This window comes from Haliotis asinina, chromosome 8, assembly GCF_037392515.1.
Source record: "Haliotis asinina isolate JCU_RB_2024 chromosome 8, JCU_Hal_asi_v2, whole genome shotgun sequence".
Classification (NCBI taxonomy): domain Eukaryota; kingdom Metazoa; phylum Mollusca; class Gastropoda; order Lepetellida; family Haliotidae; genus Haliotis; species Haliotis asinina.
In genome coordinates, this window is record NC_090287.1 from 58,468,621 (window position 1) to 58,490,699 (window position 22,079).

Here is a 22,079-nt window from a genome sequence, read left to right on the forward strand (position 1 = left end):
GATTTCCACATTGATGAAAACAACGAGTGCAGGGATTGTACTCATAACATAAAAATATGATCATAGCTATCGGGTATTTGAACCCATAGTCCAAAAGTTCTCATGTGCCCATGGGAAGCAATTCTGCACAATGAATTGAAGCCCCTTAAACAAAGTGGCAACTCTGACACCTGAAATCTGTAAGGTTGTCACATGATGTGAGACAAAATTGATGGAATTTTGATAGAACAATTTTCAGTCACTCATATACATTAGACCTTCAATCCTGAGCCTACTTTTACAAAGTGAGCTTCGTCCTATGTCAGTCGGAACTCGCATACTTTTACACAGGCTTGATATCATCAGAGGCATGGGGGGTCAACTAGTGCAGAAGGATCCTGACGTTCTTACTGCAACCCTGTCAGTACTGAAAGTGGTTGTCGTCTGTAAATTCAAATGTTGTAAGTCAGTAAATGTGTTGAAACATGTTGTATTTACTTCAGGCGATGGTGTTATTTGTTGGACCACGTTCTTTCAAGTCAGAGCTGTTCTCCACCTTCAGTGGTTTGTGCAAGGATCCGCACATCCTAGTGAGGCGGACCACTGCCAGTGGATTCCATGAGGTACGACCCATAAAGACTACTACATTCTGACAGATACCAGTTTCCAGAGTACTTATTTAATATATCTAACAAGTGAAACCAAGTTGGAAGCAGTTTGTAAAATGACAGGCATTAGTGCCCAAATCTGTCTTCATTCCCAGTAAAATTGTCAACTGTTGGCAACACATTTATGCTTACTTTATTCATATTTCAAAACCTATTTATGCCTTCCTCAACAAACATAAAAGTTTCCACACTGTCGTTTGATTATCCAGGCAGTGATGATAACGCAAACTAGTATAAGACGAAGGAGGGCAGTTGAAAAGACCGAGGGCTTCTGCAAATGATAATGCCCTGAAAGATAGCGTTACCGTTATTATAGCTAAAATGGATAGAATTTTTAATAAGAAAAATAAGAGTAAAAACAGCGGCATCAGTTTAGAAGCATTTACTGCCAACAACAAAACAACGGAGGTCACTGACACACATTTCACAAACATAGACACATCATAGAACAACACACATTCGACCTTGACCTCTGCTCATACTACCAGCCGCCATTGTTTTCAGTTATCAACAACGTTAGACTTCAAGTCGATATTTTCATTGCTGTATGTTGTCATTTATGGTACGATTGTTATGGTTGGCACAGGCAGCAAAGTGCATAATGGCACAGGCACATGTGACGAATGTGAGCCAGATATATGTTCAATAATGAACCCAAGTTCAAGCGAACCGTAGGTGATGAACTTCAACAGTTGAGCTACATATGACGTCACCTAACAATGAGCTTGATAATGGCCCATTGTTAAGCATTTTGCGGGCATTATCAAGTTACAGTGGACCGCTCATTTCTGATAATGTGCGGTCGTTTTAATGATAATTCTATCCATTTTAGCTATAAATAAGATCAAGTAACTGATACCAGTGCTGATATTGACAGAGACTTAGGTGAATTTGTGTGAACCATGATTAACAAATCTGATCAAGACTACCTTGTCAAGGAATGATGTCCTTCACAATCTAGCATTAGGTGATCGCCATGGGGAAGACAATCACCAGTCTTGAATATTGTTTCACTCATGTGTATCATACCAGTTATGTTAGGTTGGTTTCCTACCCATGTGTGTGTAAGGAATTCATGGATGACCTTTGACTTGTGTAACATGAAAGGTTGTCCATGAAAGTCATCACACAGATGTTGGTCAGCTAAATATACCATGCACATGAAATTATTTGGTATTAAACTATAATTGTTTTGTTTGTTTTCAGGTGTCCAAGCAGCTCGGCAGTTGTGTCCATCTAATTCAGGGAGACCTCATGAACCTGCTCAAAGATGATTCCATTGAGGTCAGATGCTTTGATTTTCATGCCTTGTTTGAACTTAATAATCTCAATGGAGATGTGGCCCATGGCTTAAAGAAAACTACTAAAAGATTTTAATACAATTTGAACAAAATCAGTTATAGAATCCGTCGGAAGTTGCTCTCTATTTCCGTGACACGTGTCTGTCTACAGGTCCTGCAGGCGATCATTGCTCATCTCCCTGAGACTCTAGAAGTGCTGGCTAAAGGTGGAGGTGGAACTATCACAGAAGCCAAGGTACACATCTTGTTCCCCAAATCCACCATGTACATTGATTTTATAGAGAAATGTGGTGTTGAAAAATGCTTTTGAAAGATCTTGTAATCTTTGATTATTTAATATTTACAAGATCTTTATTCATTTGGAATATACTGTTTCCTTTCTTGGGTTCTTGTGTTGCATTGTGTCTTTAATTAGGATTTTCTCTGCTTTTTCCTCTCGATTTTGGCTCTTGCAACAAATAAGGGACCTATTCTTCCCTGAATTCCTCACTAGCTCCCTCATTGTCATTATTTTCCAGTACTCACCTGTATCCCTTCAACACACCCTCAGCATACCCAAATGTTGGTCATGTACCCCAGTATCACCTGTATCCAGTATAGCCCAGTAGTTCTTTGTATCACCCAGTGTTACCAAATATACCCCAATAAAGCACAGGGGCTCCTTTCACGAAGCAACCTTTACTAAAGGTTAGGTTTAACTCCCATTCTTTAACATCGCACTAAGGTTACCTCAGTGACTTATTATCACCATAATGCTTTGTGAAAGGAGGCCCAGTATTGCCCAGTTGAAGCTAGTATCTGGTTGTATCCAGTGCTCACAGACATACTGACAGGATCAGGTGGTGAGGCTGTGTGTCTTTGCTGATGGCCCACCACTCATTGTTCATGCTTTAACCCAGTCATGTTGATCACTGGATTGTCTGGTCCATACTGTTATTTTCAGACCACCACCATATAGCTGTAATACTGCTGACAGAGAATTATATCAACATAGCTATTTTACTGTCACTACATGACATTTTATCCATAGGAATATATAGTAATTCTGTTGAGAAGTATGAATGCTTCTTGTTATTCCCACAGATGAACTCTCTGTCGGACGTGGTACCGGCTCTCCTGGCGGCAGATAATGTCATCTTCTCCTCCAACAACTGGCGTGCCCAGGAGGAGCTGATGTCCACCCTATCCTGTCTACCCAAAAGCTGCTCTAGTGATGCAATCAGCAATAAAGTCATTCCAGTCCTCTTCCAGAAACTGTTCACAGCGGTGAGTTGTCTCATCTTGAAGCTGAATGAGTCATCCATAAAAGTGTAGATATGGTCTAGAGAGTAATGAACATGTGGGTCTGGGCATTCATGGACAGATGGTGTAGACAGTCATGGACATGTGGACTAGACAGTCATGGACATATAGACCAGTCATGGACATATGACTTGACCGTCATAGACATGTGGACTATACAGTCATGGACATGTAGTCATGGACATGTGGACTAGACAGTCAGTGGCCATATGACTAGACAGTCATGGACTTGTGGACTAGACAGTCATGGACACATGGAGTAAACATTCATGGACATGTGGACTGGACAGTCATGGACATATATGTTTTTGCATACCAACATACCAGTTCACAAAAGATATTGTTGTACATATTGTTTGAAAAACATATTGCAGTCAGTATAAAGTTCACGTTCATAGCCTAGCTTCTTTCACTGCCTTGGGACTATGTAAAGGACAGCCTGTTGTCTTGTTAAAGAGAGCAATTCCTGTGAGACACGCAGCTGCACGGACATTGCTGGTGCTGCTGCGATACTTGAAGAAACAGGAGCAGAGAGAAGAACTTATAGCTCACATAATTGAAGGTAAGTCGGATATGGTGAGGTGAAATTGGATTTATGATCGTACTCAAGATTTGTGGTACTACGATATTTGTGAGCCTATAAAAAACTACATCATACATTTAACACCATAACCAAAGTTTGTCGTGCCATGACATTCATTCATATTTGGTTATCCAAAATGTACCAAATCACTTTCCAGATTTCTGTCATGGAAGAAGTTGTCACCATCGAAGTCTTTTCATTGACATTTGCCGCTTTGTGATGGAACTGTATTCAAAGGCATTCTTCAAGGAGCATTTCTTTGAAAATGTATTGGAACTGACATCAGACCCAGTGGCTAACATCAGGTTGCGCCTGTGTACTGTGTTACCATTGCTCAAGCAGCTGATCAAACTGCCATACGATCGCAACCTGCTTCAGCAGCTGGAGGCCAGTGTCAGGAGGATTCTCATCAACGAGAAGGACAGGGATGTCATCTCAGCCATTAAACAGGTAAGCAAGATCTGGCAGTCATAAAGGATGGGGTCTGGCAGTCATGAAAGGTAGGGTCCCACAAAGCCCAAAACTTGGATCCAGAAGACCCAAAGGGTAGGGTCCAGCTAGCATGGCAGGGATAGATCTGTCAGACATCAATTGTCTGGTAACCATGAATGGTAGAGTCTGGTAACCATGCAGTGCAGCATCTGGTAAATGTGAAGGGTAGTGTCTTGTAACCATGAAAGGTAGTGTCTGGTAACCATGAAAGGTAGAATCTGACAGTCATGAAGGGTTAGGGTTGACAGACGAGGATGAAACAGTGAAGATGCAGTAAGATTATCACACTGGGTGTATTTTCAAACAATGCTATGCTTATACATGTGTTGTCACATTCCATTAATGGATAGTTGTTGATGTTGTTTCAGGCAGTGGAGGAGTTGGATCGGATCCATGTTCAGATGGAGTCACTGGTAGGTAATACATTGACAGAACAATCAGCGACAGTATACAACAGATATACATACAGATTAACAGTTTCACATAATGAAACAGCTAATGTCTAGATGTGATGTCACAGTTGTTATTTGAAATTTGAAGCAGTAGTACACACTGTGAATGAGAGAGTGAATTTAGTTTGACACTACCTTTAGGAATATTCTAGCAATACTATGGCAGGGGACACCAGTAAGCCTTCCCCTTCCACCCAACAGTATGCACACATTTCAAATTTCACTTCACAGTTGTCTCGAAGGAAAAACTTTGAAGATGACATTGAAGACCAGTTGAAGGAGGAACATGAGAAGCAACTGCTGGAACAGGTGAGTAGAGAGAGGAGAGCCAGGATAGTGGGCATCTTGTCATCCCATGGGTTTATAAACTGCATTTCGGCTTGGCTGAAAGGGTTGGCCGATGACATGATATGAACAGTCTAGAGCCACTTAGAACCTAAACGGCTCTCACTGTAAATGAGATTCCAAGTTTGTAGGGATTCAGATTGCAGAAGATTGAAGATTCGGTGAAGAACCATAGCTCTGATATAGTTGAACTGTGGTGTCTGTTACATGCAAAGCTCACTCAGACTTTGCCATTTATGCTTTTACAGGAAAACTCAGACTTCTTGTTCATGCTTTTACAGGAAGAAAAAGAACGCAAAGAGGAGGAGGCCAAAGCAGCAAAGGGAGAAAAGCGCAATGCTGCCAAGCAAAAAGATAATGGTTCAAGTAAAATACCAGGTCCCAAGGGTAAAGGTGAGTGTGCATGTGAGTGATGCTTGGCCTACAAGTTTGTCTCTGCTTCACTATGACAGAATGTCATGTCTAGCTTATTCCTATTGCTGCAACACATGTGGTGAGGATGTGGTCGCCATCATTGCATCAAGGATGCATGTTCCTCCCATCTATTCTGTAGAGGTGATGAATGTTGGTCTGTCAGGTTGAAATACCTCGCATGAATTTAAGTTCCAACTATAGGATCCTTTTTCTGAAGCCTTTTGATTGTGTATCAGCTTTACAGTTTTGTAGATTGGTACTTCATCTCCGTTTAGCATCCATATCATTGCTGAGATTTATAGAATGATTCTGTTCTGATGCCACCGATGGTGTTCAGTGTGGAAAAAGGTGGCTTTGTCTGCTAGCAGCATTTCAACGAACCTAAAGATTCTGAAATGTCCAAAACCCAACCAGCTAGTAACATTTTGACAGTGCTTCTTCTGTGTCCCCTCAAGAACCTACTACCATCTCTCTACATCAATACAAGCACAAAACTTGAAATGAATATATGTAGCAAATTTAGGTGTTGCAAGCTTAGAGATACCCTTGACATAATATTTGACTTCTGAAATTCCTTGCTCAATCAAAATTCAAGAAATGCACCTTAAGCTTGTGAAAATTTGTAACTGGCAAGGAATTTGTAAGACAGGCCAGTATTATTTAGAGAATATTGGATGCTCTAATGGAACATTTGTTTTGCACGTGACCCAGGTGGTAAAACAGCAAAAGATGTCAAAGAAATCAAACGAACACCAAGTACCTCATCCTCTTCCAATACTTCCATGAGTACAAGTAAAGGTGAGCTAGGTCCATGTCTGTATTTCAGTAGTCCAGGTAGGCCCTCCTCCACCTCACAGCCTGCCCCTGACTCCCCACCCACAACTACTGGAGAAAGGTTTGATGGGATACCAGCCATTGTTGGGAGAATTAGGCTGACCAGATATTTCTTGTGAAATACCAGACTGTTTCAGTCTTGTGATATCATGCAAATTTAATGTGATTGGCTTGTTTGTAGATGTTTAGATCACATTGGATCATAAAAATAATCAATAAGATGGTTTAATAGATTTTTTAATGTGTTTTAGAAAATGGCTGATCCCCATCAGACGTCTCTGTCTATCCTGTCTCTAGTTCTGTCACTAGTGCTGTCTTCACCTCTTTACACTCTATTGTCTTTCCCTCACTCTGTAGTTTTACAGTAGTTCTCCATGTGCCATGCCAAGTTAGTGAAGGATTAAAGGATATCTCTTAGCCACCAAACATACTATCTGACCTCCTTCAGTTTCCCAGCCTCATTCAGCCAAAGTCCATGTCAGTATACCCAAACCCGTTCTGCCAGCTCATTCCATCCTAAATCCTAGACAAACGCCCACCCTTCTTTCCACATCCCAGGCAGAAGCCCACCCTTCTTTCCACATCTCATACAAAAGCCCACCCTTCTTTCCACATCCTAGACAAAAGTCCACCCACCTTTCCACATCCCAGACAAAAGCCCACCCTTCTTTTCACACACCAAACAAAAGCCCACCCTTTTTCCCACACTTCACCTTTTTTTCCACATACCAGACAGAAACCAACAACCTTTCCGTCCCCATTCCATACCAAAACTCCACCCTGCCATCCACATTCTGGACTCAAAGCCCACTGTAACTCCCATTTTCCCACCGAACCGAACACCAGCCTCTCGATTACAAACCCAGACCAAGGTCATACATCTACCATCAAGTCCCCACCCTGCTGCTGCAACACCATGCATAACATTGCCCTCTCCCCAGCCCCCTGCACCCAGCCCCCTGCACCCCCTCCCTTCCATGTCCCATATTCCCTAACCATGCATTACTATAACATGTCACAAACCACCCTAACATTCAAGTCAACACTTAATCATAGGCCCTCATTGATACTGTCACTAACATGTTTGTTACTGTGTTGAAACTCTGTTAACACAACATTGATTCATTGTCTCAGTAATTCCAAGACAGTCTGTGTGGATATTGACAGTAACATTGCAGTGATATTCTAAACTTGCTGACTGGTTCAGTTTAATTACAACAGGTAGGAACTGGTCATTTATTATGTCGAGAAGAAAGATATTAAGACAGGATTGACAATATTTATCACAGTTACATGAAAGGTGCTTTGAAAAAGTGATAGGTTTCTCTTTATGTCAGATTCCATAATTCTATATGTGGAAATATACCCTTAAAATGTTGGTCTGAGGGGAAATAAAACAAATATTGTTCGTTGTATTGTTTATTCTTGGGAGGGTGAGTATATATATTTAACAAAAGAGCCAGTCCCACAGCTTATCCCAAACTGTAATAAGTTACCAGTTTCTAAAGAAATTTGCATTGACACATGTAAGTTTCTCGAACATTTTCATTTCATCATGCTATCTCTCACCGCCAGTATGCCAACACATGGTTGTGAAAGTCAAAGTTAGATGCGTGTTGTTTCTGTCCTACAGTGCCAAGCACAGGCTTCCTATACCCGCCCCATTTGTATCCCGAAGGTAACTGCACTCCCCGCCTCTTTGCCCGCCCTCTAGTTCTCTGCAGACAATAGTAGACTAGTGCTGGACACTGGTGTTTGCCAGCTTGTCCATCTTTCCTAGTAGACTCACTGCATGCCTCCGAACTACGGCATCATGCACTGCTTCAGGTTTTTGCCTGTTAGAAATAACCTACATTTTGGAAGATTCTTTCCCTGTTTGTGTAAATTTCTACAAGATTACAACTCAAAACAAAGCTAAGGAGCACCAGATCCTTTGATATTTCTGTAAATCTGTCATGCAAGATATAGAAAAGTCGTATACATCATGACAGATTATGAAAGAACTGATATTATATTATGTTAACTAATATGAAAGAATGTAGTGTTCTTAAATTCTTTTGAGTAGTATATGTAAGATAGGCAAGCGTCAATGAATGGCGTCACCTGACAGGGTTTGGCAGCCTACATGATGCCTTGAACGCTCAGTTCAGGCATTATTGATAGATATCCTATTTACTGTACACATCTAGAAAACATAAGGTGTGGTCATTTCACAAATAGCATATCAGATCTTGTGTTCCTTCTTGAATGCATTGAAGACATCTGTCTGAAGTGATGACAACACAAAGTAGTGATCCACTGCATTAGGTCACATGCTGCTTAGATGCATTGTTGCTATAGGAAGTGACAAGATTGAGGCAGACATGGTTGAGTGCTTTATGAACATGTTTGTGCATGATTATGTCAGCTTAGACTACATTTCATGTGTGATTACTTCTGTGAAGTAAAAAGTTCTGTGTACTAATAAGACTTAATTCCTTCCATTTGAAACATGCCCCCAAACTCTAGAAATACCAAGTTCTGAAAACGTTGAGCTTCTTTTAATACTCCAAAACATGCTGGTTTGAAAACAGTGGCAGAAGAACCCCATGTCTTGGTAAGACTAGGTGTATTTAATGACTTTCCTAATATCATACAAATGGTCAGTTCTTTAGTGTTACAATATACATTGCTTCTGGGGTTAAGAGCTTGCAGGCCAGGTTAAATGATTTTTCTCTCCAGGTTACAGTGTTAATGATCTTGTGGAAAAAAATAGATTGGTGAAATTGGGGTGTTTGCCTTGATCTCATTATGGTCATTTTGTCAGAGGGAAAATTTGTCTGACCATTAAACTACACCACACTACAAAATTGATGAAATGAAGATTTTTATCCAACATTAAGGTTTTGAACACCCCTCTGAAACATGTTGCAAACATACTGAATAAGTGTGTATTTGTCAGACACCCAGCATTTTAATTTTTTCCTACCTGTAATGTGTCTTTATAGTAAAAACTTGTAGACACCTGTCAGAGTGTACTGTCACATGCCATTGTAAAATACCCATGAGGCCAAGTTCAACAGGGCCTCCCATGTAGAAGGGGAGGTAACTCCACACTGACAACAACTCCTAATCCTGTTGGTTGATTCAGTTTGCCTACTAACAATAATGTGCCTTTTATTCACAGCAAGTAGATACAGCATGATGTCTGTATAAAGCATGTTAGTACGTTGTGTTGTGATCTGTGTAGATGTAGTGTGTGGCAATAGTATTTTGTGGCAGTTCTGGTAAAGGAGGTACACTTCAGGGGTGGTATATAGAAGTAACAGCTGGAATGAACATTCTAACAGCATGCTCATATGCGTCACATTATCATATATTGTTGTCTGTAGTGGTAAGTGTATGTAACTCTTCAGTTGTTGGAAATGACAACTAATTTGCTTTTCATTTTATGTTCCAAAGAGTTGGATGTGTATTTTTATTTCCCATGATTTCCATGATAATACTCTGTGCTTTTGTTTCAACTACCTAAGCATATGTCCACAAAGTTGATACTTTTACTGTGAGGAGTTTTGTCCCTTGGGCTTGACAAAAACTGTTATCGTAGCTTCCAATCTCAGTTTGTCCCATATTACGTTTTTAGGAATGTCAGCACTGACTGTACATTGGGTCACCAAAGTGATTAACATCAAAGACCTTTATCACATTGAACTTTTGTGCCCACTGACTTGATAAGCTGTATAATAACTGAAATACTGATTAAAGCAACGTCAAACCTAAATCATTCACCAGTGATTGTGGTCTAAATGGTATTATCCATAAATATATTTTTAGAGGCATTTTAGATGTTGTATAGGTGAATGAAAACCAAGTTGTATGGATAATCAACTTCTTTATTCCAAAAAGCACAGCATTTCGGTGTTTATACCTACACCGAAACATTGTACTCATTATAATAAAGAAGTTGACTTTCTATATAACTTTGTTTTCCTTCAGTTTGTCAAATGTTAAAACATGTTACATAGTTTTTAACATAATTCCTTGTGAGCAGGTAGGCCCAATGTAAAGCGACAACTCTCTGTGGCCAGATCCATATGTATATGTTTTTAGGTCTTGTCCAGGAGCTGAGTCATTGACTGCATGGCTGACCGAACCAACCTGTCGTATTGTTTTGTTTGTTGATTGTCTGTGTGTTGATTGTTTCAAGATGTCAAGGGTCGTGTCTCCACTGTGAGGAACTCACATCTGGTCAAATCTAAATCTACTACTTCCATTCCATCACTGTCACAAATCCCTCGTCGAGGTAAGCTGAGGTCGCCTCTATTTGCATGTTGTTGTTTTTTCTGAGAAGGATGACTAATCCATTCTTTTGGATTGTCTGCTGCATGATGTGCTTGAAATGGCTGCTAATTCTCAAAGGGACAAATCAAGACAACAGACCAGAACTAACATATCTGAGTGCATGATCTGCATGAAAGTATCCTCCAGTTCTTGCTGCCTTCTGACTGAACCCTGATGACCTCAACAGGCCTTTTCTGTGATGGTGTCCACAAGCCTCTGATGAAGCTGTGATCTCCTCAACATGCCTTTTTGTGGAGCAGACCTTTTGGTGAAGCTGTCATGGTGTCCACAAGCACCAGGAGGAGCTGTGATGACCTCAACAGACCTGATGAAGCAGTGATGATGCCCATGAGTTTTCTGGTGGAGCTGTTAAGGTGTCTACATAGCCTCTGCTAGACCTGTGATGGTGTCTACATGCCTTCTGATGAAATGGGTTGCAAGCTTTCTGATGCCTTCAATTCTTCTGACAAGTGTTATCATCTCCTGTCATCTGTCAGTCATTGATCTACACATGTTTTCAGGATGAAAGCCAGATGTTGAAACTCTCACAAGCTTTTAGAATTTCATTGAATAAGGAAGTGTTAGAATGCTGAACCCAGATCTCCTGTACATTGCTATAAACAATACAGCATGTAAAACAGAGCAGCTTGTAATGCTTTTTAATGTATGCATCAAGCTTGATGGATGTTTCTATCTAATCCTTTTGAGCTAGCCCTGGGAACTGTCGCTCTGAGTTTCCTCTGGTCTTGTATTCCCAATACTGTCTTTTTTCCTGCAACCTATGATGTTATGGTCAAATGAATTCTTTTGTTTTTTGTTTGTACATTGATGCTTGAAGGAAACAAGCAAACTGCATGTGTATATGCGGTGAATGTGGAATACAGTGTTCCTTACTGTTCCTCTCCAGGATGATTGTATGATGTCCTCTGTGCTGGTCTTGCTGTTGGTCGATTCCTTTTAGTGAATCTGATCTGCATGGGATAGGAAACTATTTTTGCATGCTTTTTGAATGGATAACTTTCATTGACGGTTTGTTCTTGAAAAGATTTCCTGTAATTTCTCTGATATATAACATTCTGGAAACTTTAAGGGCAATGTGATGCAAGATGCTCGTTTTAGATATATATGAAGTGGTATCCAGATGATAATTTTCCCTTGGTCATGTAGATTTGCAGCCGAGTCGCATTCCACTAAAACCCAAAAATGATGGGCTCCCTGTCGGCAGCAGCATGAATCGTGTGACCCCAAGCAGCAGCAGTGGCAACGTCAGCAGCGGAGGCATTGGTGGTGCCAACAAGGGTGAGGGAGTTCATCTGCCACCAAGGCAGTGTCTGCATGATGAACTAAGTCACACACCAAGGTGCATTATTACCCATGAAACATCGGTAGAAGTCTGAGCATGTCGTCATGCACACTAACAACACAATATCTACAACCTTCAGGGTTGAGTCTGTTTCTGATAGGGGCATTGAGCAGGATCCACAAATTAAACATTATTCATGTTGTCCAAGAGAACTTTTCCAGCATGAACTACATACATGTCAGTGATAAACTGATTTTACAAAATTGATCAGAATATTATTATATTATATGTGATTTTTATGCATGGAATTTCATGATTTTCTCACAAATATAAATATCTAACCTAGCACTTTGTTGTTGCTAGATTCTAAACTGGGCGGGTCGCCCAAGAAGGAGTTAATGTGTAAAATCCCGGTGTATTGCTCAGGGCAATCAGGTCAGTGGTCATCTGGTTACCGGCTACGTGTAGTCATGTGTGGTCTGTGGCTCTGATTTTATTTACCGTTGCTTGCTGTATGTTCTGTTGATTGCAACACCTTCAGTTACCTCCCTTGCCTCTGTCCTTGTGTCTGATCATATCATTTTTTTCTTGGAGCAGCATTCGTTGGCCATTTTCTTTGTGGCTGGTTGTTTTGTTGTATTTTTTTTTCAGTATTCTTGAAATTTTCATGAGAATTTTAATTCCTGATTCATTTCTGTTATGTCTGATATTGTGAAGTCTTTGAAATTATTCAGCTTGTACATTTGCAAACAAACTCTCTTTATCTTTGCACTTAGAACACAACCCAGGTTTTGTGTTCCTCTTTGTAAACTTGACTTTTTGCTTCAGTCAGGCCATGTTTCATATATTTCATCACCTTTCCTCCTTTGTCTACTGTCTTGGAGGTGTGCTTAGGTTTACTAAGACTGTTGTCTTCTCCCTGCCTTTCTCCTGTAGTTATTGTGTCTGCTGATCTCAATCTGTTGCGTTTCCAGTATTTCAGTTTTGAAGGTCTGCATGGTCTCAGGAAGATTGTGACTGCCTTGTTTCCCAACAAAAGCCAGTGTGACTGATGATGGAGATACACATGTGGATACACAAATCACTGTTTCTGCCATTAAATTAATCTCTACGCAAAAGGCAGTCAATGATATACTATTATCACAAACACTATAGCTAGTCAATGATATACTGTATTCCTAAACACTGTGAGCTATCAGTGATACACTTTGTCCTCTACAACACTGTGGACAGTCAGTGATATACTACATCCTCTAACACTGTGTTCTGAACAAAAACATTTTTCAAACCTAACAAACTGAACTCAGAACACTGATCGTTCCTGTGTGGTACATGGATTGGTGTGGGATGCGGGTGGAGTGTCTTATGGGTTATTCCTCATGTGTCAACATGTGTCTATCTGTGTTTATTTTGATATTTATTTTGAGACTTGGGTGATGTGACACATACACAGTAAAGTACAGTGTGGAGTCCCCAAATTTCTCCCTGATCCTCCCAATATAAAGCCTTGTGCTACAAACCTCCTCCTGTGCCAGACTGGTGCTGCCATCTGTAACCCCAATAGCCTGCAACCTATTGCTTCTCGTTGGTTTTGTTCAGAAATATTATCTTAGTAGTATTGCTACATATATTTTCATATTTACCCTTGATGTGAAAGGTGACTTTTTTCAACGTTTATTTGTTACACTTGTAGACACACTGAAATGTAATTCTTCATCCTTTGAAGGTTAACATGCATTTTTTGAATATTTCAGATTTATGATAAAAGAAAAAGTAAATGATTCATGATTTAACTACAACTGTTAAGATTTACTTACTGCACAATTTTTTTGTTTTCAGTTGAATATTTGAAGATAGGTATGATGTGCAGTATGTCATGTTCTGTATGTCATGATGTTGCAGGTGCTGGTGGCGGCAGTGGCAGCTCCAAGACGACGAAGCCTGCAGCAACAGCAGTTAGATCTGGGAACCTCGCAGCTCCAAGCAGTGCAGGCGTCAGGTTAGTTCGGCATCTGTTTAGAGAGGCTTTATGTTTGAGGGTCTCACATTTTGGTTTTGGCATCTGTCACATAGGGTACAAGTGACATGTAGCATGAATTACATGACGACTTGAGTGTTTGTTGTTGCAGGAAGAGTTCAGTGGGGAGTCTGCCAGTGTCTGGTGTGACAGCTAGACGAGGATCACTGAATAGCGCCAACAGCACTGCTAGTGGTCAGTAGCTAGCCATGTTTTATTGCCCTCTCTCAGTCCTGTGTAGACAGTGTTCTGGTCCTCTGTCAAACTTTTACAGTGGTCTGGTCCTCTGTCAAACCCTTACAGTGTTCTGGTACTCTGTTAAACTTTTACAGTGGTCTGGTCCTCCTTCAAACAATTACAGTGTTCTGACTTGAAGTCAGCCCCTTTCAAAGTTCTGGTCCTCTCTCAGCTTCTTGCAGACATTGTCCTAGCCTTCCCTAATCCCCATACAGATATTGTCATGGCCTTCTCTAAAACCTTTGCAGACATTGTCCTAGCCTTCTATGATCCCCTTGCAGGCATTGTCTTGGCCTTCTATAATCCCCTTGCAGGCATCGTCTTGGCCTTCTATAATCCCCTTGCAGGCATTGTCTTGGCCTTCTATAATCCCCTTGCAGACATTGTCATGGCCTTCTCTAAAACCTTTGCAGACATTGTCCTAGCCTTCTATGATCCCCTTGCAGGCATTGTCTTGGCCTTCTATAATCCCCTTGCAGGCATCGTCTTGGCCTTCTATAATCCCCTTGCAGGCATTGTCTTGGCCTTCTCTAAAAACTTTCCAGACATAGTCCTGACCTTCTCTAATCACCTGCAGACACTGTCTTGGCTTTTTCTTGTCGTTGTATATGAAGTGTTCTGGTCATTTCAAACCTATACATTGTTTTGCCCCTCTTACCCCAGTGTTCTCGACATCTCTCACCCCCATAGAGTGGTCTGGCCATACCTGAGCTTCCTGTAGACAGTGTTTTCATCCTCTTTCAGCCCAGTATAGAGAGCCAAGTGTTCTGGACCTCTCTGTTAGCTACTGTTGAGCCTGTTCAGCCCTATGCAGTGTTCTGGCCACCTTTTAGCTACCCACAGTATTCTGGCCTCTTCTGTAATGCTTGACCCTATCTCCCAGTGCAGACCATGTTCTTGCCCTGTATCTCAACCCAGTATAGACATTGTTCTGGCCCTGTCTCTCAGCCCAATATATATAGTATAGACAGTGTTCTGGCCCTGTCTCTCAGCCCAATATATATAGTATAGACATTGTTCTGGCCCTGTCTCTCAGCCCAATATATATAGTATAGACAGTGTTCTGGCCCTGTCTCTCAGCCCAATATATATAGTATAGACATTGTTCTGGCCCTGTCTCTCAGCCCAATATATATAGTATAGACAGTGTTCTGGTCATGCACCTTCTTGTCCTTTTCCTCAATTTGTTTCAAAGAAGAAATGTGACATTAAACTGATGCAGATCGTTTCATTTGTGTGTTAATGTGTTTCAGACTCTAAACTCACTGTGAAACCTCGCACAGGTTCAGGAACCAACGGTCTTGCAGCAGGCAGCAAGAAGACTACCAAATGACCTTGTCTATGGACCTGTGCTTGTACATATACCACCTGGAAAAGTGTGTGATGTGTGGCACTGAAGCATATGTGTGCTGGCTGCTGTGTGTCTGCACGGAGCGTGATGCAGCACTGTGGCAGTCCCAATTCCGTCCACTAACCACAGAGCATCAGCAGATTATGTGACTTTGGGTTGGGCCCCCTGAGCAAATACCACCTTTCTGTGCTGTCTTATGTCTGTGTAACTGTCCTTGTATAAAGTGCTGTTGAAAGTGGTGGTGGCGATGGTTAGATGATATCGGAACATTCCAACCAGTATATGTAGGTAGTATCATGGACTTGTTCGCCCTACTGTTTCAAGACAACAAAGGGAGATGTGACGTCGAGCCGGGCTTCCGTTTGTAGCTGTAGCTGTAGATGGGACTTGTGCATCATTGTTGGAATACTCACTGACTGTCAACAGGTGGCACTGTAAGGCCAGCATACCACTGTCTAATGTACGTGTACATACAGCAATACAATAGTAACCCTGTACAGCAATGGCAACATGTGCAAGGGGAGATAACTCTGTGTAATATGGAGAGAGAATTCCATGTTACTTCAGGGAGATAACTCCATGTGATTTGGAGGAGATAACTCCATGTTACTTCGGGGAGATAACTCCATGTGACTTTGGGGAGATAACTCCATGTGACTTCAGGGAGCTGCTGATGCTGCATTTGAGGCATGTGAGATATCCCTTCACAGGTCTCATCAACAGACTGATGGATTACCTACCCTGCTTCTATAACTGGAGGAATGTGAATTATTATCCCAATACAGCCCTGATCAGCTGACTGATGGAATCTGCTGCTGCTGGTATCAACTGTGATAGTAGAGGAATAGTTGTCCTGATTTGAACAATACTAACATTATGCACTATGTTCTGTTAGTAATGAGTGTTACGACTGTATCATGTCTGTATGTATATCATCCATATCAGCAAGTCGGTGTTATCCTGTTCATCATGCACAATCCTATGACAATGTTCCATCAACTCTCTCAGTCCCCACTCGTCTATATTACCAATGAATTTCAACATTCATTTGTGTTCAAAAGATTCTTTACTAAGTTCAGTTGATACAGATTAGCAAACTGAATTGAGATGATTTGTTTTGTTTGTTGCTAGAAGATCAGACGGAACACAGTATATATTGACAGATGGATAATAAATATGTATACGCCAAGTTATATCAAACATTCTTTGGGCATCTGTGAAGAAATGCTAAGATCTGTTTTGAGATCATGTTTATGTATAAAGTCTGCACAATACAGATGTCATTGCATTTGAATTCCATATCAAATTGCCCATACAGAGAATGATGTCTCCAGTTGTTGGTGCAATCACATATGCTACTCAAAAGAAATTAGGACCACCTGGGTTCTTTCACTTTTTCCTATTGCAGTATTATGAAAGAATGGAACAATTGGTTCACATTGCAATAGTTAATATATCACATCATATGAATCATTAACTGGTGTAATATGAAAGAATTGACTGACCCTTAACTTCTTTTGAGTAGTGCATAACCTTCTCTATGAATGATCAGAACACTGATGTTAGATTATAAACTTTCAATTTAGTGGTTTCAAATTTGATGATATTTATAAAATGTCATTTGAAATATGTTGGCAGGAATTGTCATATTTGCAAAAGCAACTATTTGTTTTTATTATAATTTATCTCAACTGTCTTCTAAAAGTATTTAGTTTATGTCCATTCTACCATGACAGAAAGGAACAATGCCTGGCCACTAAGGGTTACATAACAGAATTCTGAGATCTGTGATGATCACTTTAAGTCCAAAGCTATGTGTTAAATAGACATTAAGATCATTACAAGCAAATCATTTGCACTCATGAGTAAACTTATTAACTTTGAAGGACATTGGAACAACCTCACACTATTTATTTCCAAAGATATTGCTTGTATGACAGTGTAACATCACTATCCACATGTGAAATGTCACAATGGAATGTCATGTCACAAGATGTGATAGATTTTGCCCTATGCTGAATCCCATGGTTATTGGCAAACTAAAATACTGTCATTATTTATTTTCTTTGCAAAAGATAGTTTGATTCATCAGTGAATCTAGGAATCACAACAGAATGTTCTGTTACAAAGGAAAGAACAGTATTGATTATGTCTGGTTTGTGTTGGGAGGAAGTGCTTTCAAATAAATACTTAATTTTGTGGTCATGTTTGTGTAATTATTGTTGATGGACCAAAGTGCAGGAGTGTCACTTGTCATGGTTGAATGTCCATATGCCCCTAACTGATTGACCGGTATGTTTTTCAGGGCAGAGTACTGGTATCTGGATGTATCTTTGATACATCAGTCTGTTGACCAGTATAGACTGATACCACTGTCTGTTGAAATACCATGCTTTTCCCTGTCAGTCACAAGGTCAAGGTCAAGGTCAGATATGTGTAATTTCTCTTTAAACAAGATTCGTTGAAAGTGCAAATTAACATGATCTTGAAATTAGAATTAAGTAACTTTTATGTACAAAGAGTCATACATTGATATGTCAGTCATGCAGACTAACACTACTTGCTGTGGAGAGGAGATAGAGACGGAAGAGTGCAGATTCCATGTTTGCTACTGATATATGTCCAGGTTTCACAGCACCTTACCTCCCCATACAACTGGCACCAAAGTGGCTGTAGCCAGCATCATTTCACCTTTCCTTAAATCAAAACCGAGTGGTTATGGCAACAATATGTTTACTTGAACAAGAACAAGTGCCTATGGACAAAATGTTTCTTACAGTTTGGCTGTCATTTTGAAGTGGATTCTAACACACCTGTGAATAAGGAGGTAGACTATTTAACATGTTTTTGAAGGAAATGATTCAGATATACATTTTGTCATATGTGTGAAGAATATAAAATGTATGGACTGGATTTCTGCATTTTGTCTGCTCAGCAAAATGTAGCATATTTGTTTTGATGTTAATATCTCTGAAATTTGTAGACATGGTGACAGCCAAAATATCCTGTCTGGAGCTAAACTGGAAAGTGTCCCTCTTTTAAGTAAGATTATACAGAAAGAGTCCTTTCAACAAAAAAAGCAACATGTTTTAGTTAAGTCTTTTTGTGCAAATGTAACGTTTGGGTATTGGTGACATATTGGTGTTCTATATTTGACTGTGTTCCACTGGTTAGAAGTGCAGAAGATAATTTCTGCAGAGATCAGTGGAAGGGAAATAACTCCGAATGTAGGTGCCAGTCACATGACTATTGAAACTAGTGCACTGACAAATTATTTCCCTGTTTGTTATTCTGCAGCATGAGCAGCCCTGCCTTGTTTCATGACTCTGGCTGTGTGTGTATTTGTTTTTTGTGTACTGTTATGTTTGAAATCCAAGCTTAATTATTTATTGTGCATTACATCAAAGTCTCAATGTGCTGGTATTCTGTCTGTGGTACATAGTATTTATTGTTTTATTCAAAGTTTTATATATATGAAAATAAGTTATCAAATGGCAAGTTGTTACATAAGATAATGCCAGTTTGCTCAGGTATTCAGCTCTGGTAGGAGAGTGTTCGAAACCATGACTCCTTATTAACCAATACTGTGTGACACAGTTAACTCTGAAAACGTATAGACCCTTAAAGATCTGGGTTAGAATTGATCTACAGCAACCCATGCTTGTCAGTAAGAGTCCCCAACGGGATCTGGTGGTCAGACTCAAGGACTTGATTGACAAATGTCATCACATCCCGGTTGCATAGATTGATACTCATGCTATTGATCACTGGATAGACTGGTCCAGGCTCTATTATTTATAGACCGCCGACATACAGTTGGAATATTGCTGAGCGCTGTGTAAATCTTTGGAATGTCATAGTTCTTGTCAATATTGTCAGAGGCTGACAGTTCTCAATATTGTTGGGGCTCTTCAGTACTGACAATGGCAGCTTTCATCAGCATTGTGTAATGGTGTCGTTCCTATCACTAACACAGGTAGCACTCCTCATCAAATCAGTACATCAAGGGTAGTCTAATGGTTAATGCATTCACTCACCATGCCAAAGACCTGGGTTTGATTTCCCACATGGGAACAATGCATGAAGCCCATTTCTGTGCATGATATTGCAGGAATAATACTAACAGCAGCATAAAACCATATTCACTCACTCAGGTCACTAAATGTTTGGAGCTTGGTGTATTGGGAATGGTAAAATCAACACTACTGTTGCAAAAGTGCAACAACCTCATATGTTGCAAGTTAATGCATCAACAGGACAGTGATCCTGAGAGTGCAGCATAAGTGACAAAAATGCAAGAATAACAGATGAAGCATTTGGGAAGTTGACCTTCCTCTTTTTGAGTTGTCTTGTTATGGGCTCAATATAATTCAGGTCACAATAATTTTTTGACAATAGAAACATTTTGCAATAACCATATCGGATGTGTAATAATAGTGTACAGTCATCCCTCGCAATAACACTCTTTGTGATACAGCAGATTCGGTTAAACCGCGGGGTAATCCGTGGCTCCCATAAAAAAAGTTGAACTGCAATGATACCCCTTCTCGAAATTGAAAATAGCTCATCAACAAATCCGCTGTTGTGGTATGGTAAATAATGTAAACTAGTGAAATTCAGTGCAGATGACAACTGACAGTGTTTATTGTACATATCTGTAGTTTTTCAGTTGCTTGAAACATGCAGGGTTTTCTCAATAATAATCATACCAACAGCGAAATATTGTAGTAACGTATTAAAGACAAGACATGCCATCAGTCGAGTACTTACAATGTTTGCTGTGATGCAACACACTGCACCATAGCACGGGTAAACACACTCATCCAAGAACCATGGTGTCAGAAAACATCTTATTTGATTAACAATTACCTTTGATATTTTTTTGGACTGTTCAGAAAATAGGTCACTTTTAGGTATGCTTCATTCACCTTCACTGATATCCTCATGACAGGAAACTTTAAAGAAATTCATTTGGATGATGCATCACCAAATTTATAGTCTGTAAAAGAAAAGAAGAATTCTATATTGTACACTCGTTACATAATGATCAACAAACAGTTTTGTCTCTTCAAAAATGTTTCAAAATGTTGGCAGTGCTTTCTGAACTGGCTTGATAGATTGGAATTTCTTTTAACAAACGAAATTCAAATGCTACAGTAGATACACCAGAAAAACAGAGTTCAGGAGTATATGGGAGGCAGCATGGTTGTCGAACGATGTCTTGAATGTATTTCAAATAGATATCTTTTTCATCTGTAAGTTGGTTAGCATTAACACCAGCATGTCATGTCAAACCATATGTTGATTTCACTTTTACCAGTACTGCCTCATCATTTGTATTTTGAGTATGGAAGGGAGATGTTTATTGTCAAATCTAAGTTTTCAATGAGTTCATACTTTATTTGCATTTTTGCAGAAATAGTTACATTAGCTGTTTATTTTTGTATGACTTGGGTACATATCCAAATTATGTGGAACCAAATTCATACATGTTAAGGATTACCAAAGAATGGGTCCTTATCTTCAGATGATTCATATGGTGAGAATATATATGTGCACACACACTCTACATTGTACTAAATGTAAATTTACTGTAGCGATTGATTCGGAGTGTGGTGTGGTCACTTGAGATATCCCTTGAATACACCAGTTACAGTGTGTAGGATGTGTCCGGTCTGAATGTTGTTTTTCAGATATAAACTTTTACCATTTTCTGATATGTGTTTGTTACAGGGACTTCTAAAAAATCATGTTTGTCAGAAAATCTTGTTCTTACTGTTTACTGAATATATCCTTCATGTACAAGCAATGTAGATATTTACCTGTCAACTAAGTATTATCACGCCTTGACTGGTTGATAATGGGAGTCAGGCCATTTTATTCACTCTGGTTGATAAATAGTTGTGATCTCTTGTCTTTATATTGTTAGGGAGTGTTGACAGATGTTGGATGAATGTCTGAGGGCTCTTTACACAGTATTACTGTTGCTTGTTAATAATGTGCATATCACTATTTCAGCATGTCTGTCTTCTGTGATTATAACTCAACATGTTTTGTAGGAGGCAAATAGTTTTCTGTGTATCAACTTGAGTTTAATGATTAAATAATTTCACCATTTGGACATTATTTAAAGAAGTGTAAGTTTGTAGGATGCATGATAATTATGGGTCATTTTCCTGATAAGAGTGTTTAGTTTTTGTTACAAATATGTCTTTTGGGTAACTCAAAATGTTGCTCACGTCAGCTGTCCAATATCTGTGCATCAGAAGCGGGATAGATGACCCTGGTAGCATTTCAAGATTTGTCCTCACAGTTCTGTTTCTGGTTGAATGTAGCACACCGAAATAGCAGTATTTTTACAGTGTCCTGTACATAATGTTCCTTTCTTATAGAAATAAACACAGGGTTCACTTACCCACCTAACTAACTAGTTCTGTTGTGACTGGTGTGTACTTACTGAGATATTGTCACTTCCATAACT

The 22,079-nt window shown here is 39.8% G+C and overlaps 1 protein-coding gene across 1 annotated transcript in view; it reads left to right on the forward strand.

Annotated features, from left to right (window-relative positions):
- Positions 1 to 22,021, forward strand: part of LOC137293498 (serine/threonine-protein phosphatase 4 regulatory subunit 4-like) — an 80,605-nt gene extending 58,584 nt beyond the window's left edge. Inside the window, exons 11-26 of the mRNA XM_067824072.1 lie at positions 483 to 602; positions 1,854 to 1,931; positions 2,100 to 2,183; positions 3,032 to 3,214; positions 3,707 to 3,812; positions 3,991 to 4,283; positions 4,694 to 4,738; positions 5,009 to 5,086; positions 5,404 to 5,515; positions 6,248 to 6,334; positions 10,557 to 10,652; positions 11,858 to 11,989; positions 12,357 to 12,428; positions 13,896 to 13,992; positions 14,123 to 14,205; positions 15,501 to 22,021. Coding sequence (XP_067680173.1) covers positions 483 to 602; positions 1,854 to 1,931; positions 2,100 to 2,183; positions 3,032 to 3,214; positions 3,707 to 3,812; positions 3,991 to 4,283; positions 4,694 to 4,738; positions 5,009 to 5,086; positions 5,404 to 5,515; positions 6,248 to 6,334; positions 10,557 to 10,652; positions 11,858 to 11,989; positions 12,357 to 12,428; positions 13,896 to 13,992; positions 14,123 to 14,205; positions 15,501 to 15,580 — 1,746 coding nt within the window. The 3' untranslated portion in view covers positions 15,581 to 22,021. The remainder of the gene's footprint in view (positions 1 to 482; positions 603 to 1,853; positions 1,932 to 2,099; positions 2,184 to 3,031; positions 3,215 to 3,706; positions 3,813 to 3,990; positions 4,284 to 4,693; positions 4,739 to 5,008; positions 5,087 to 5,403; positions 5,516 to 6,247; positions 6,335 to 10,556; positions 10,653 to 11,857; positions 11,990 to 12,356; positions 12,429 to 13,895; positions 13,993 to 14,122; positions 14,206 to 15,500) is intronic.
- The last annotated feature ends 58 nt before the right edge of the window (positions 22,022 to 22,079 follow it).